We start from the raw sequence: 14251 nt of genomic DNA, 5'->3' as shown, positions 1-14251 counted from the left end.
TTCAAAAATATATGGATTTCTGGAATTTGGTAGACCTCTCGCATTCATATTTAGGGAGATTTTTAGGTGATTTCCAGAAATGTCATAAATACCACTATGTTTAGGAATGATTTGCAGTTTGGTGTAGAAAGACGTCTTTACCCTTGCTGGATTCGTTAGAACGTGTACTTTCCAAAAATATATGGTTTTGTGGGCGTCTTTGTATATAGTATAAAGGGGTCTTACAGAAAATAATACATAGTCAGGGGGTTCAGTTTGCAAAAGCTAAATTGGCAGGAGAGAAAATTCATATGCATTATTTTTATTTGGGTCCATACATATCACATACTTTGGTATATCTATGCATATTTGGCATCAAACTGTTCAGTAGACCTCTGGCATTCATATTTAGGGTGATTAACTTTGTAAGTAAAACATTGTGTGAGATAAATGCGGCAAACTGGAAAAATTTTCAGGCGATTTTCAGAAATGTCATAAATACAGATGGAGTCACTTTCTTTTGAACGTTTATCGCGCTGTAATGCTACTTAAGTGACAGCAAGTGCAATGTGTCACGAAGCCTCGTCGCGTTTTAGCTCATTTACCAGCATGTAATATCAGTTTCTGCCACTAGAGGCCGCCAATCACTAAGTAAAGTGATCAGTTTCGTATGCAGCTAATGGTTTATCAAGGGAGATGAGAGAACAATACATAGGGGCCCATTCACTAAGCTCGAGTAAAGGAATAGAGGAAAATAATTAGATTTTCGAATGGTTTTTTTGACTACTTCGACCATCGAATTGGCTACTTCGACCTTCGACTACGACCTTCGACTTCGAATCGAACAATTCGAACTAAAAATCGCTCGAATATTTGAGTATTCGATAACCGAAGTACTGTCTCTTAAAAATTTTCTTCGACCCCCTAGTTCGCCACCTGAAACTTACCGAGGCCAATGTTAGCCTATAGAGAAGGGCCCCATAGGCTTGCTAACACTTTTCTGATCGAAGGATAATCCTTCGATCGATAGATTAAAATCCTTCGAATCGTTCGATTCAAAGGATTTAATCGTTCAATTGAACGATTATTCCTTCGATCGTTCGAACGAACGAATTGCGCAAAATCCTTCAACTTCGATATTCGAAGTCGAAGGATTTTAATTCGGCAGTCGAATATCGAGGGTTAATTAACCCTCGATATTCGACTCTACGTAAATTTGCCCCATAGTATGTTGAAAAAGGAAATTTTCAGAAATGTCATGAAATAAGCTACCTTTAGCCTAGCTTTGCAGTTTGGTAGTTTGGAGTAGAAAGACATAATTACCCATTCTGGATTCATCAGAATGTGTAAAAAAATGTGTTAAAAAACTGGTAACTTCAGGAAAGTGTTATGGCTTTGTAGTTTGGAATAGAAAGCCATATTTATTTATTTTAAATTCATTAGAATCTGTTCTTTCCAAAAACCTATAGTTTTTATAGGGTTAACCCACGGTTAGTATATCTTTGCAAATGTGGTAGTGTACTGCTGGGAGGTTTTTACCTATATAATCAAATCAGAAATCTCTGAAACTATACATATTTAGTATTGGCGTATTCTGGAGACATGAGCCTTTCCAAATCAGTTGTGATTTAATGCATACAATAAATAGTGTTTCTACTATATCTGTTTAAATATGGAATACATGATTTTTTTCATTTTTTGACCGCTAGAAGCCGTTAACTTATTACAGAAGTGGAATTACACCAAAATTGTAACATCATTTGAAAGTTTAGATTGTTCTGAAAAAAAGTATATATTGCTTTCCTGTTAACCCTTAAGTCCCCTCCAGGAAAGATCCCCAATAGTGATGGGCGAATTTGCGCCCATTTCGTACGGCGAAAAATTTGTGGAACTGCACCGTTTTTTTGGACGAATTTTCACAGGCCTTTCGCGAATTTATTCGCTGGTGGCGAATCGCGCAAATTCGCGGTGAATTCGCGCCTAGCGAATAAATTCGCCCATCACTAATCCCCAAACTGAAAGTGCACAAAATTTTAATAAACTGTTAAAGGGTTAAAGGAATGTTGAGAGCCCTGGTGCCATGCTGAATAAAAAATAAATAAAAACGTATTTTGCACTTTTGTTTGTGTTTATAGTTTTATTGTTAGTAGAAGGAATTCCTGCTCACAATTTCTTTAAAGGTTTTACAATTTTTATGATTATGAAAAAGATACTTTTTTCCAGCCTTTGAGTAATTTCTGCAGTTTTTTCAATCCAAGAGATTATCCTAATCCAGCAAAACCGTATAACCTAGTTAAGCACATAGAGTATTTCTAATTTATTGTATTAAATGGAAACACATTAATCTCAAGTGGATATAGAAACATTAATAATATCTACTGAGTTTTCTGATTTTTTTACTTATTTGCTGAGATTTGATTTGAATTCCACCAGGGAAGCAATTCTCTCTTGAAATCCAGGTTTCCCTTCTTGTCTCTCTTTACTGATAAGCAAATCAATATAATCAGTGACAGTGAGTGGGTTGGGTTTTAGAGAGATTTTTTGTAGACATCTGAGAACACGAGCAACTTTCTCAATAAGCTCCTTTCGTTCTGTTTGCTTCTTTTTCGTTTCAATCTCCTTATTTTCAATCTCCTTTTTAGTGACTTTTTCCTGTTTACATGCCTCCTCATATTTTTTTTTCATATCTTCATTAATATTCACAATGGTTACACTCTCTTTTTTCCATTCGAAACTCTGATATCTATGTGCGCTCTTATCGTGGTCACACAAGCAGAACTTCTTGCTTAAACCCCATTTAACCACATTCCAAGTTTCTTGCAACAAGAATCCATTACGTGTACATGTTTCTTCACACCTTTCACAGTTATATACCCCTCCATGTATTGGGATTTTTTTGTTTACATCTTTATGTTCTTCACCTTTATAATTTTTGTTCATTCCAATAATTTGTTCAATGCCTTTCAAATTATGATTGAGTTTGGATAACTCTTTGTTGTCCAGTGCAATTTTCTCAGTAATTCCCTGTAGCTGAACTAATTTGTCCTCGAGTGTCTGCCTCTCTTTTAACACTTCCTTTGTTAAAAGTAGACTTTTCGATTCCATTTTTTCTAAATCAATTAACAACTTTTCTGATTCTGTTTTTCCTATATCCCACATCCCCTTAAGAAATGAATTGTCATTTTTTTCTTCTTCATCATCATCCTCCTCCTCTTCCTCTGACTTCTTTACATACAGAGCACAATTATTGAACTTGAAATACACAGGAATTCCTTTTTTGTTCTTTACACATGAGACTTCGGATTCAATAAGCGCCTGTAAGACCATTGGTTTCCCGGCATCTGCAAACGTAGCACAGATCTGTATGTTCTTCTCTATATCCTTTGCAAAAATTGACAACATTGATCCAAAAATATATTCTTGTGTACTTGTCAAACGAGCCAAACTGGACTGAAGTGCAAAATAAATGGCATCAATGTGACTAATACTCCCGGGTGAGTCAAAACATAATTTCAGCTGCTTGGGAATCTCTTTGTCATGGTCTCGGCCCCTTGTGTCATCAAACCCCGGGGTATCAATGATTGTCAGGTTATAGGGGACAGTAAATGCCTCTATATAATTGAGTTGGTAGGCAGTGACTTCAGAGGTCTGGCTGTGGGCTTGGCTCCTGTTTGTATTTTCCTTAATGAGAATCAACCTGTAATTATCTTCCCATTTTACTCCCAGGATGTAGTTGATCAGAGCATTGATGAGAGTTGTTTTACCTGATCCTGTTGCTCCCACCAACATTATTATTTTGTGTTGTTTTAATGGGTTTTCAGTCCCAAACTGCAGTTTTCTGTACTTTCCTTGTGCATATTCCTCATGTAGAACCAACTTATAAACACGGGGGCCTCCTGATATAACAGAGCTGGTCTCCTCAAACAAGTCTTTCCTTTCAATAAGCAGAGATGATTGGCTTCTGTTTGCTTCTCTGTCTGCAACAAAACATACAGGTACATATAAAGTACATTGTTACAATTAAGTGCATGACCAGTTCAACAATTTACAATTTACAGGTTAGATGAGATAGTGGGCAAAGAAAGGGAAAATGGGGGAGGAGATTTGGCTGGGGATACAGTTAAGGATAGGGAGGACCACATGTCATATGTTCAATATGGTGCCAGTATTAAATGTATGTTTACAAATGCAAGAAGTCTGACTGGTAAAATGGGAGAGCTGGAGCTGCTGGTGATGGAAGGAAAATATGATGTGATTGGTGTGGCCGAAACATGGCTGAATGAGTCGCATGACTGGGCAGTAAATATCAGTGGCTATACTTTGTTTCCCAGGGACAGAGGCAATAGAAAAGGAGGAGGGGTATATGTCTGTATGTTAGGCAGGATTTAAAAGCTCATATAAAGGAGGAGGTTATGTTAGAAAATGAGGGGGCAGAAGTCGTATGGGTGGAGTTCTTCACCAATTGTAAAGAATCCAGCAAATTAATTGTAGGCGTCGCTATAGACCCCCTAATGTAAGTGAGGAGGAAGAGACAAAGCTCCTAATGCAAATAGAAAAGGCTGCTAGTTTAGGTAAAGTAATGATAATGGGGGATTTTAATTACCCAGATATTGACTGGAGCAACGGTACTGCCAGATCAGTTAATGGGAACAAGTTTATAAACTTATTGCACGACCTACCAGAAAAAATGCTATTCTGGATTTAGTGATCTCTAATGACCCAGAACTTATAGCAAATGTGCAAGTCATTGAACCCCTGGGTAATAGTGACCATAATGTTATATCATTTAATGTCTGGTGCAAAAAACAAAAATATACTGGGGCAACGAAAACCATGAATTTTGCAAAAGCTAATTTTAGTGCCTTGAGGGCTGCCCTACAGAGTATTGATTGGGGCATTAGGTTTTCAGCTAAAAACACAGAACAGAAATGGTTGTCCTTTAAAAAAATATTAAATCATTACTGTTCTCAATTTATTCCCTTAAGGACTAAACGTAGAAGCTCTAAGAATCATCCTGTGTGGCTTAATGCAGAAGTAAAGAAGTTAATGGGAAAGAAGAGAAAGGCATTTAAAAACTACAAATCTGTAGGGACAGAAGCTGCATTTAATGAATATAAACACTGTAATAAATGTTGTAAATCAGCAATCCGGAAGGCTAAGAAAATAAATGAAGAGTTAATTGCGGTGGAGGTGAAAACTAACCCTAAAAAGTTTTTTAAATATATTAATAGTAAAAAGATGCAGGTTGAGAGTGTTGCTCCATTAAATAATGGTACCAGTATGGTTGTAACAGATACAGATAAGGCAAATGTGTTAAATCAGTTCTTTTCATCAGTGTATACAATAGAGGAGTCTGGGTTCACAGGCCTCACTTAATAACTGCACGAATGGTTCAGCTCAATCTAGTCAGTGGCTGACTCAGGATATGATTCAAAAAGCTTTAATACAAATTAATGTAAACAAGGCTCCAGGGCCTGATGGCATACACCCCCGGGTTCTAAGAGAGCTTAGTTCAGTTTTAGACCAGCCCTTATTTCTGATTTTCTCAGATCACTGTCATCTGGTATGGTGCCTATGGATTGGAGAAAAGCTGATGTTATTCCAATATTTAAAAAGGGATTACGATCTCAGCCTGGCAATTATAGGCCAGTAAGCTTGACATCTGTGGTGGGCAAATTATTTGAAGGCTTGTTAAGGGATCACATTCAAAATTTTGTCCTAATGAATGGCATTATGAGCAACAATCAGCATGGCTTTATGAAGGATAGGTCATGTCAGATGAATTTGATTGCATTTTATGATGTGGTAAGTAAGATTCTGGATAGTGGGGGGGGCAGTAGATGTGATCTATTTGGATTTTGCCAAAGCGTTTGATACTGTGCCCCACAAACGACTGCTTTCTAAACTAAGGTCTGTTGGGCTTAATGAAGTCGTTTGCACGTGGATAGGAAACTGGCTACAGGATCGGGTACAGCGGGTGGTTGTTAATGGGACATTCTCTACTTGGAGTAAGGTTCTTAGTGGGGTCCCCCAGGGCTCAGTATTGGGTCCACTTTTATTTAACTTGTTCATTAATGACTTAGGGGAGGGTATTGTAAGTAATGTTTCAGTGTTTGCAGATGACACAAAATTATCCAGCCCAATTAATTCCATCCAGGATGTGGCACTTGCAACAGGATCTTGACTAACTGGCAATCTGGGCAGCTAAGTGGCAAATGAGATTCAATGTTGATAAATGTAAAGTCCTGCACCTGGGATGTAACAATATCCACTTATACCCTTAATGGGACTGCACTAGGCAAATCCATTATGGAAAAGGACCTTGGAGTCCTTGTAGATGATAAACTTGGCTGTAGCAAGCAATGCCAGTCGGCAGCATCAAGGGCAAATAAGGTCTTGAGCTGTATTAAAAGGGGCATAGAGTCAAGGGAGGAGGGGGTCATTCTTCCACTCTATAGAGCACTTGTAAGGCCCCATCTAGAATATGCCGTACAGTTTTGGTCTCCATCACTCAAACAGGACATTATTGTATTAGAGAGGGGACAGAGAAGGGCAACTAAGCTGGTAAAAGGTATTGAAAATCTTAGCTATGAGGAAAGACTGGCCAAATTGGAGATGTTCACGCTGGAGAAGAGGCGCTTAAGGGGTGATATGATGACTATGTATAAATATATAAGGGGATCATATAATAATCTCTCTAATGTTTTATTTACCAGTAGGTCCTTCCAGCTGACACGAGGTCACCCATTCCGATTAGAAGAAAAGAGGTTCTGCCTAAATATTGGGAAGGGGTTTGTTACAGTGAGAGCTGTGAAGATGTGGAATTCTCTCCCTGAATCAGTTGTACAGGCTGATACATTAGATAGGTACAAGGAAGGGTCGGATGCTTTATTCACCAGTAGCTCCTCCCAGCAGACAGGAGGGAGCCAATGAGATTAGAGGAGGGAAAGGGGTGTTACAGGGAGAGCTGGGAAGTGAATCAGTGGTACAGGCTGATACATTAGATAGGTATAAGAAGGGGTTGGATGGTGTTTAGCAAGTGAGGGAATACAGGGATATGGGAAATAGCTCATAGTACAAGTTGATCCAGGGACTGGTCCGATTGCCATTTTGGAGTCAGGAAAGAATTTTTCCCCCTCTAAGGCAAATTGGAGAGGCTTCAGGTGGGTTTTTTGCCTTCCTCTGGATCAACTGGCAGATAGGTAGTTAATAAAAAAAAAAAAAAAAAAAAAGGTTGAACTCGATGGACATGTGTCTTTTTTCAACCTTACTTACTATGTTACTTACTATGTTACTTACTATGTTACCTTATGTATGTATCTTATTGTGTGCATCTGTTTGAGTTTATATTCGTTAGGGACAGAATAATTTAAAAACTATAAATGCAGTTGCAAATGTAATAAGGTTTGTATGTGATGCAATTGGTGAGCAATGTGATGTCACAGGTATTGCTGAAACATGGTTGAATGAGTTATATGAATAGACAGTAAGCATAAATCTTCTTGCAAAAAGATACATTAAACAGAAAGGAGGAGGTATGTTTGTATTTTTATTATTAACATATATTTGTAGCGCCAACAAACTGGGAGTTGGTAAAATCAGGCAAGTGAGAAATGTGACAATTATGTTAGCAAGTGCTACTGGCGCTTCAGAAAAATTGAAAATTGGGAGACAGACTGTACATGGGTAAATTCAAATAAGGTGTACAACATACATGATATGGGTTACTGAGAGAGGCAGTGCTGGAATTGGAGGGGGTTGGGGTGCCGGGATGTTATGTTATCTAAAACATATCTGTTATCTACTGTATATACTGTGCTTGAATGGCTGGCCCCATGGCTACACAGCAGCTTGTTTATATAAACTATAGTAGTACTTATCTGTTATCTACTGTGTATCCTGTGCTTGAATGGCTGCCCCCATGGCTACACAGCAGCTTGTTTATATAAACTATAGTAGTACTTATCTGTTATCTACTGTGTATCCTGTGCTTGAATGGCTGCCCCATGGCTACACAGCAGCTTGTTTATATAAACTATAGTAGTACTTATCTGTTATCTACTGTGTATCCTGTGCTTGAATGGCTGCCCCCATGGCTACACAGCAGCTTGTTTATATAAACTATAGTAGTACTTATCTGTTATCTACTGTGTATCCTGTGCTTGAATGGCTGCCCCCATGGCTACACAGCAGCTTGTTTATATAAACTATATTAGTACTTATGTGTTATCTACTGTGTATCCTGTGCTTGAATGGCTGGCCCCATGGCTACACAGCAGCTTGTTTCTATAAACTATAGTAGTACTTATCTGTTATCTACTGTGTATCCTGTGCTTGAGTGGCTGCCCCCATGGTTACACAGCAGCTTGTTTATATAAACTATAGTAGTACTTATCTGTTATCTACTGTGTATCCTGTGCTTGAATGGCTGCCCCCATGGCTACACAGCAGCTTGTTTATATAAACTATAGTAGTACTTATCTGTTATCTACTGTGTATCCTGTGCTTGAATGGCTGCCCCCATGGCTACACAGCAGCTTGTTTATATAAACTATAGTAGTACTTATCTGTTATCTACTGTGTATCCTGTGCTTGAATGGCTGTCCCCATGGCTACACAGCACCTTGTTTATATAAACTATAGTAGTACTTATCTGTTATCTACTGTGTATCCTGTGCTTGAATGGCTGCCCCCATGGCTACACAGCAGCTTGTTTATATAAACTATAGTAGTACTTATCTGTTATCTACTGTGTATCCTGTGCTTGAATGGCTGCCCCCATGGCTACACAGCAGCTTGTTTCTATAAACTATAGTAGTACTTATCTGTTATCTACTGTGTATCCTGTGCTTCAATGGCTGCCCCCATGGCTACACAGCAGCTTGTTTCTATAAACTATAGTAGTACTTATCTTTTATCTACTGTGTATCCTGTGCTTGAATGGCTGTCCCCATGGCTACACAGCAGCTTGTTTATATAAACTATAGTAGTACTTATCTGTTATCTACTGTGTATCCTGTGCTTGAATGGCTGCCCCCATGGTTACACAGCAGCTTGTTTATATAAAACTATAGTAGTACTTATCTGTTATCTACTGTGTATCCTGTGCTTGAATGGCTGCCCCCATGGCTACACAGCAGCTTGTTTATATAAACTATAGTAGTACTTATCTGTTATCTACTGTGTATCCTGTGCTTGAATGGCTGCCCCCATGGCTACACAGCAGCTTGTTTATATAAACTATAGTAGTACTTATCTGTTATCTACTGTGTATCCTGTGCTTGAATGGCTGCCCCCATGGCTACACAGCAGCTTGTTTATATAAACTATAGTAGTACTTATCTGTTATCTACTGTGTATCCTGTGCTTGAATGGCTGCCCCCATGGCTACACAGCAGCTTGTTTATATAAACTATAGTAGTACTAATCTGTTATCTACTGTGTATCCTGTGCTTGAATGGCTGCCCCCATGGCTACACAGCAGCTTGTTTATATAAACTATAGTAGTACTTATCTGTTATCTACTGTGTATCCTGTGCTTGAATGGCTGCCCCCATGACTACACAGCAGCTTGTTTATATAAACTATAGTAGAACTTATCTGTTATCTACTGTGTATCCTGTGCTTGAATGGCTGCCCCCATGGCTACACAGCAGCTTGTTTATATAAACTATAGTAGTACTTATCTGTTATCTACTGTGTATCCTTTTCTTGAATAGCTACCCCCATGGCTACACAGCAATTTAATTATATAAACTACAGTAGAGTTTACGAATCAAACACACCAGATTTATGAGTGCGAACACTACATTATATTTTCATCACTTTTTTACACTTTGATTTTTTGGTGTTACTGTTCCTTTAACAGTACATGTAATCTTTAATATCTTGTAATTAAAAAAATAGATAAGTAATGAACGTAAATTACAAAAGTGCTTAGCATAGTCCCCTCATTAATTTTACATTTACTTATTTTACTTATCCTTTTAATCAGCTGGCTTGTGTTTTTGTTTGAAAAGTCAATTTTAAAACCATTGAAAATTTGAAATGAATGTATTTTTAGAAAGTTAGTATTTTATTCAATTATTTAAATAATAGGTATGGGGTAGAGGATCCCTTTAAGGATTTAATGTGTAACATCAGTGAAATTAGCTGTTTAATTACCTTCTCTCGCGGGGTCTGATCCGCTGGCCATCTTCTTTCTTTTTCTCTCACTGCTGTTTCTGAATGTTGAGTTGCGTCTCCGAGACTGTCCTGTGAGTTAAATGGAGATCATTAAAATGTATTTATGATGATACATATATGTATAAAGGGTCAGTATTAGTGATTTGCGGGTTTACCCGATAGCCACAGAACCTGTGGGTAGGGCTGATTTGGGTTGAATATTGAGTGTCCATGGAGGGTACGGGTCGGGTGCAGGTTATACTGGGGCAGTACAACACTTCTTTCTGATTTTCTGGCATAGGTGGTGCTCCTGTTGGAGTCACAATTGGACAAGATAAAGTAAGTAAAAAGGAATTCATGTATTTTGTTATTGTATAACTGACTGATTATCATTGTGCTGTATTTCATTCATCGGGTTGTGGCTGTGTTTTCTGAGATATGACTTTTTGTGACTCCAATCACTGGTGCGGGTGTGGGTCCTACAATGGAACCATTTTGTGGGTTATGGGTTTGCGGGTTAGTGTCGGGTGCGGGTTGAGTTTTTCCTGACCTGCACATCACTAGTAAGTAACAAAAAAAAGGTGCTAAAGTGCGCAACAAATGACTAATTGAATAGCGCATATTGATGCAATTCATTAAGGTTCCTGCATCGAGACATATTGTATTCCTGCACTTTTGTCGCATTATTAAAGAGAATAGGGAATCAGACAATAATTGTTTATTTAAACAAGACACTTAGAGAATTGGTTTCAATCATACACAAATGTGTTTATATAGAGAGGGTCAGAGGGACCTTAACAACTATCTCTCTATAGAGTCCACTAGCAGTATCCTGTTCTGTCTGACTCATTGGGCTGTTGCTCTGTCCCCTGGTGAGGTTATCATGGCTTGTCATCATCGGGGGAATGGGTCTAGTGCCTGGAGAATGCTGGAACCCCACAAATATCCAGGAAGAATGGAAGCCCCAAGAGGACAAGGAGCTTGTCATCATTACCAATGATAACAAGTCATGATAACATCACCAGGGAACAGAGCTACAGCTCAAGAGCCAGGGACTGTCCCTTCCTTCTGTCACTCCCCTCTACCCCCTCCCTCACCTGCCCTTCCCCTTTGTGACTCTCCCTCCTTTCTGTTCTTAAAGGAGAAGCAAACCTTTAAAATAAGTGAATGTAAAACTAACGAGGGGGCTTTTCTACGCCTTTTTGTAATTTACATTCATTATTTATTTTCTTTTGATTCCAAGATATTAAGGGATACATGTACTGTTAATATGAATGAATTTTGTTACAGTTTCCCACCAGTCTGACCAGCAAGTAGTCAAGGAAGTTGTCAGGAGAAAGAAAGAGGCTGATGTTCTTCTGCTTAGGAAAGATGTGAGAAAGGTTTCTAATTTTATTCCTAAGCAGAATAACATCAGCCTCTTTGCTTCTCCTGACAACTTCCTTGACTACTTGCTGGTCAGACTGGTGGGAAACTGACCAGCAGGTGGCGCTGTTGTAACAAAATTCATTCATATTAACAGCACATGTATCCCTTAATATCTTGGAATCAAAACAAAATAAATAATGAATGTAAATTACAAAAATGCTTAGAATAGTCCCCTCATCAGTTTTACATCCACTTATTTTAAAGGTTTACTTATCCTTTAAGGCAGATGCACACTTTGCATGCGTGCAGTCGTCAGCACACACAAGGGGGGCGGGGGTAGCTTTAAAATGAACAGAGTCACAAAACTCTAAATCTCAAAAACGGATTAATAAAAACCTAGGATTCCATGACTCAGTATTCCATCAGGTGATACTCTTCAGCCCTTAGGTTTGGAAATGCAGCAACTGGTGCAGGCTTTGCTTATATCTATGAACCTGTACAAATCAGCCAACCAGCTTTCAATCCAAGGCACATTTACCATTTTGAAATTGTTTCCTACTTTTAAAATGTAACATCCAGAAAAAAAAACATTAGTCTTTTGTTGTGGATGAGGAGGAATGAGGGGAACAACTGTGAGCACAAAACAAAAAGGGAGGGAGAACCCCTAGGACGGGAGGTGAGTGGGAAGAATTTGGGGGGTTCATTTGCACTCCAGTGGTGAATCTGCTATAAATGAAATTTAGCTTTAAGCCTGTGTATTGCCGACTTTAGTCTTCCCAAATAATAAAAATCACCCTCAACCCATGGACATTCTCCATGCATTAGACAGATGCCTGGACACAATAATGAACTGCAGGCTGAGAAGTAAAGAATGAAAATAACAATAGCAGACTTACAACCACAATGATACCCACCATTACAGGGAGCCAAGGGGCAAGAGTAGAGTGTGGTCCCCTGAGTACAAACATCATCAATGAACATTCTGGATAAAGAAATGCATTAAACTTTCCCCAAGAATCTGAATTGAAAAACCTCTTACCTGCTTAGGGTTTCTTGTAACTTCCACCCAGATCTGCTGTGAGTGAGATACTGTAACACTTACTGACAGTTATATACTGTAACTCTATGCTTTCACTTTCGGCTGTTTGACTCATCACATATTAATCATTATTATAATTAGTATGTATATTTCAGAATTTACACAACTGGGAATTCCCTTCCCAATAGCTAAACATGCTTGTTATGTTTATGTTATGTAAAATCTGAAATCATTTGCATTTCTGTCAGTTTGCACTTCAGTGGGGGGGGTCACCAATATCTGACATGGTGGTCGGTGATTGGCCGATTGCTGTGTCATTCTCAGGCAATCTTGCCCGTTTTTAATAATTTTTTCTAATTTGGAAAACCGGGCAACCCTTTCCAAAACCTGGACAGGCAGCAACTCCGCCTAGAGAATACTATTTTATACGGTAAATGCCCCCTTTACTCTTTTGCAGAATTTTAGATTTAATTTGCACTCATTTTTTCAATCTATCTATCATCTATCTATCTGTCTATCATCCATATATCTATCTATATATCTATCTATCTATCTCTTTATTATTTATCTATCTATTATCTATCTATCTATCTATCTATCTATCTATCATCTACCTATCTGTCTATCATCTATATATCTATCTATATATCTATTATCTATCTAACTATTATCTATCTATCTATCTATTTATTATTTATCTATCTATTATCTATCTATTATCTATCTATCTCTCTATTATCTATCTATCTATTATTTGTCTATCTATCTATTTATTATCTATCTATCTATCTATCTATCTATCTATCTATCTATCTATCTATCTATCTATCTATCTAGTTATTATTTATCTATCTATTATCTATCTATTATCTATCTATCTATTATCTATCTATTTATCTATCTATCTCTCTATTATCTATCTATATATCTATCTATCTATCTATCTATCTATCTATCTATCTATCTATCTAACTATTATCTATCTATCTATTTATTATTTATCTATCTATTATCTATCTATCTATCTATCTATTATCTATCTATCTATCTATTTATTATCTATCTATCTATTATCTATCTATTATCTATCTATCTATCTATCTCTCTATTATCTATCTATCTATTATTTGTCTATCTATCTATCTATTTATTATTTATCTATCTATTATCTATCTATCTATTATCTATCTATCTATCTATCTATCTATCTATCTATCTATCTATCTCTCTATCTATTTATCTATTTATCTATCTATTCATCTATCTATCTCTCTATTATCTATCTATCTATCTATCTATCTATCTATCTATTATCTATCTATCTATCTATCTATCTATCTATCTATCTATTTATCTATCTATTCATCTATCTATCTCTCTATTATCTATCTATCTATCTATCTATCTATCTATCTATCTATCTATCTATCTATCTATCTATCTATCTATCTATTATTTGTTAAATGTTATATTGTACAGTGAATTATTTGCAGTGTAAACAGTGTCATTTAGAAATAAAAACGACACCATAATAATCATGACAGAATCAAAGACATCCCTAATGTAAAGTGTCCCAGCCTTGGTGGTGCCTTCCCAGCATTACACTATATAACCTATACACAGTTAAGGTCCCCATAGATGCAAAAATTTTTTTTGCAGAACAACCAATTTTAGCGTAGTCCGACTAATCTATAAAATTAT

The 14251-nt window shown here is 37.3% G+C and overlaps 1 protein-coding gene across 1 annotated transcript; it reads right to left on the bottom strand.

Moving 5' to 3' along the window:
* Positions 1-2136: 2136 nt before the first annotated feature.
* Positions 2137-12616, bottom strand: LOC108718452. Its single transcript, XM_041567028.1, has 3 exons — positions 12551-12616; positions 10144-10233; positions 2137-3956 (listed from the first exon to the last, which is right to left on the bottom strand). Exons 2-3 carry the CDS (start codon positions 10172-10174, stop codon positions 2380-2382), a joined length of 1608 nt encoding a protein of 535 aa, XP_041422962.1. The 5' UTR covers positions 10175-10233; positions 12551-12616; the 3' UTR covers positions 2137-2379.
* Between the last annotated feature and the right edge of the window lie 1635 nt (positions 12617-14251).

This window comes from Xenopus laevis, chromosome 6L (genome assembly GCF_017654675.1).
Source record: "Xenopus laevis strain J_2021 chromosome 6L, Xenopus_laevis_v10.1, whole genome shotgun sequence".
NCBI lineage: Eukaryota > Metazoa > Chordata > Amphibia > Anura > Pipidae > Xenopus > Xenopus laevis.
The sequence above is the reverse complement of the archived record's forward strand: the minus strand, read 5'-3'. Positions and strand labels throughout refer to the sequence as shown.

Coding starts and splice junctions, on each gene's coding strand:
- LOC108718452 (XM_041567028.1), bottom strand. CDS start 10,174: ATGGCCAGCGGATCAGACCCCGCGAGAGAAG. Junction 3,957..10,143: donor ATCAGACCCCGCGAGAGAAG/GTAATTAAACAG, acceptor GTTTTGTTGCAG/ACAGAGAAGCAAACAGAAGC.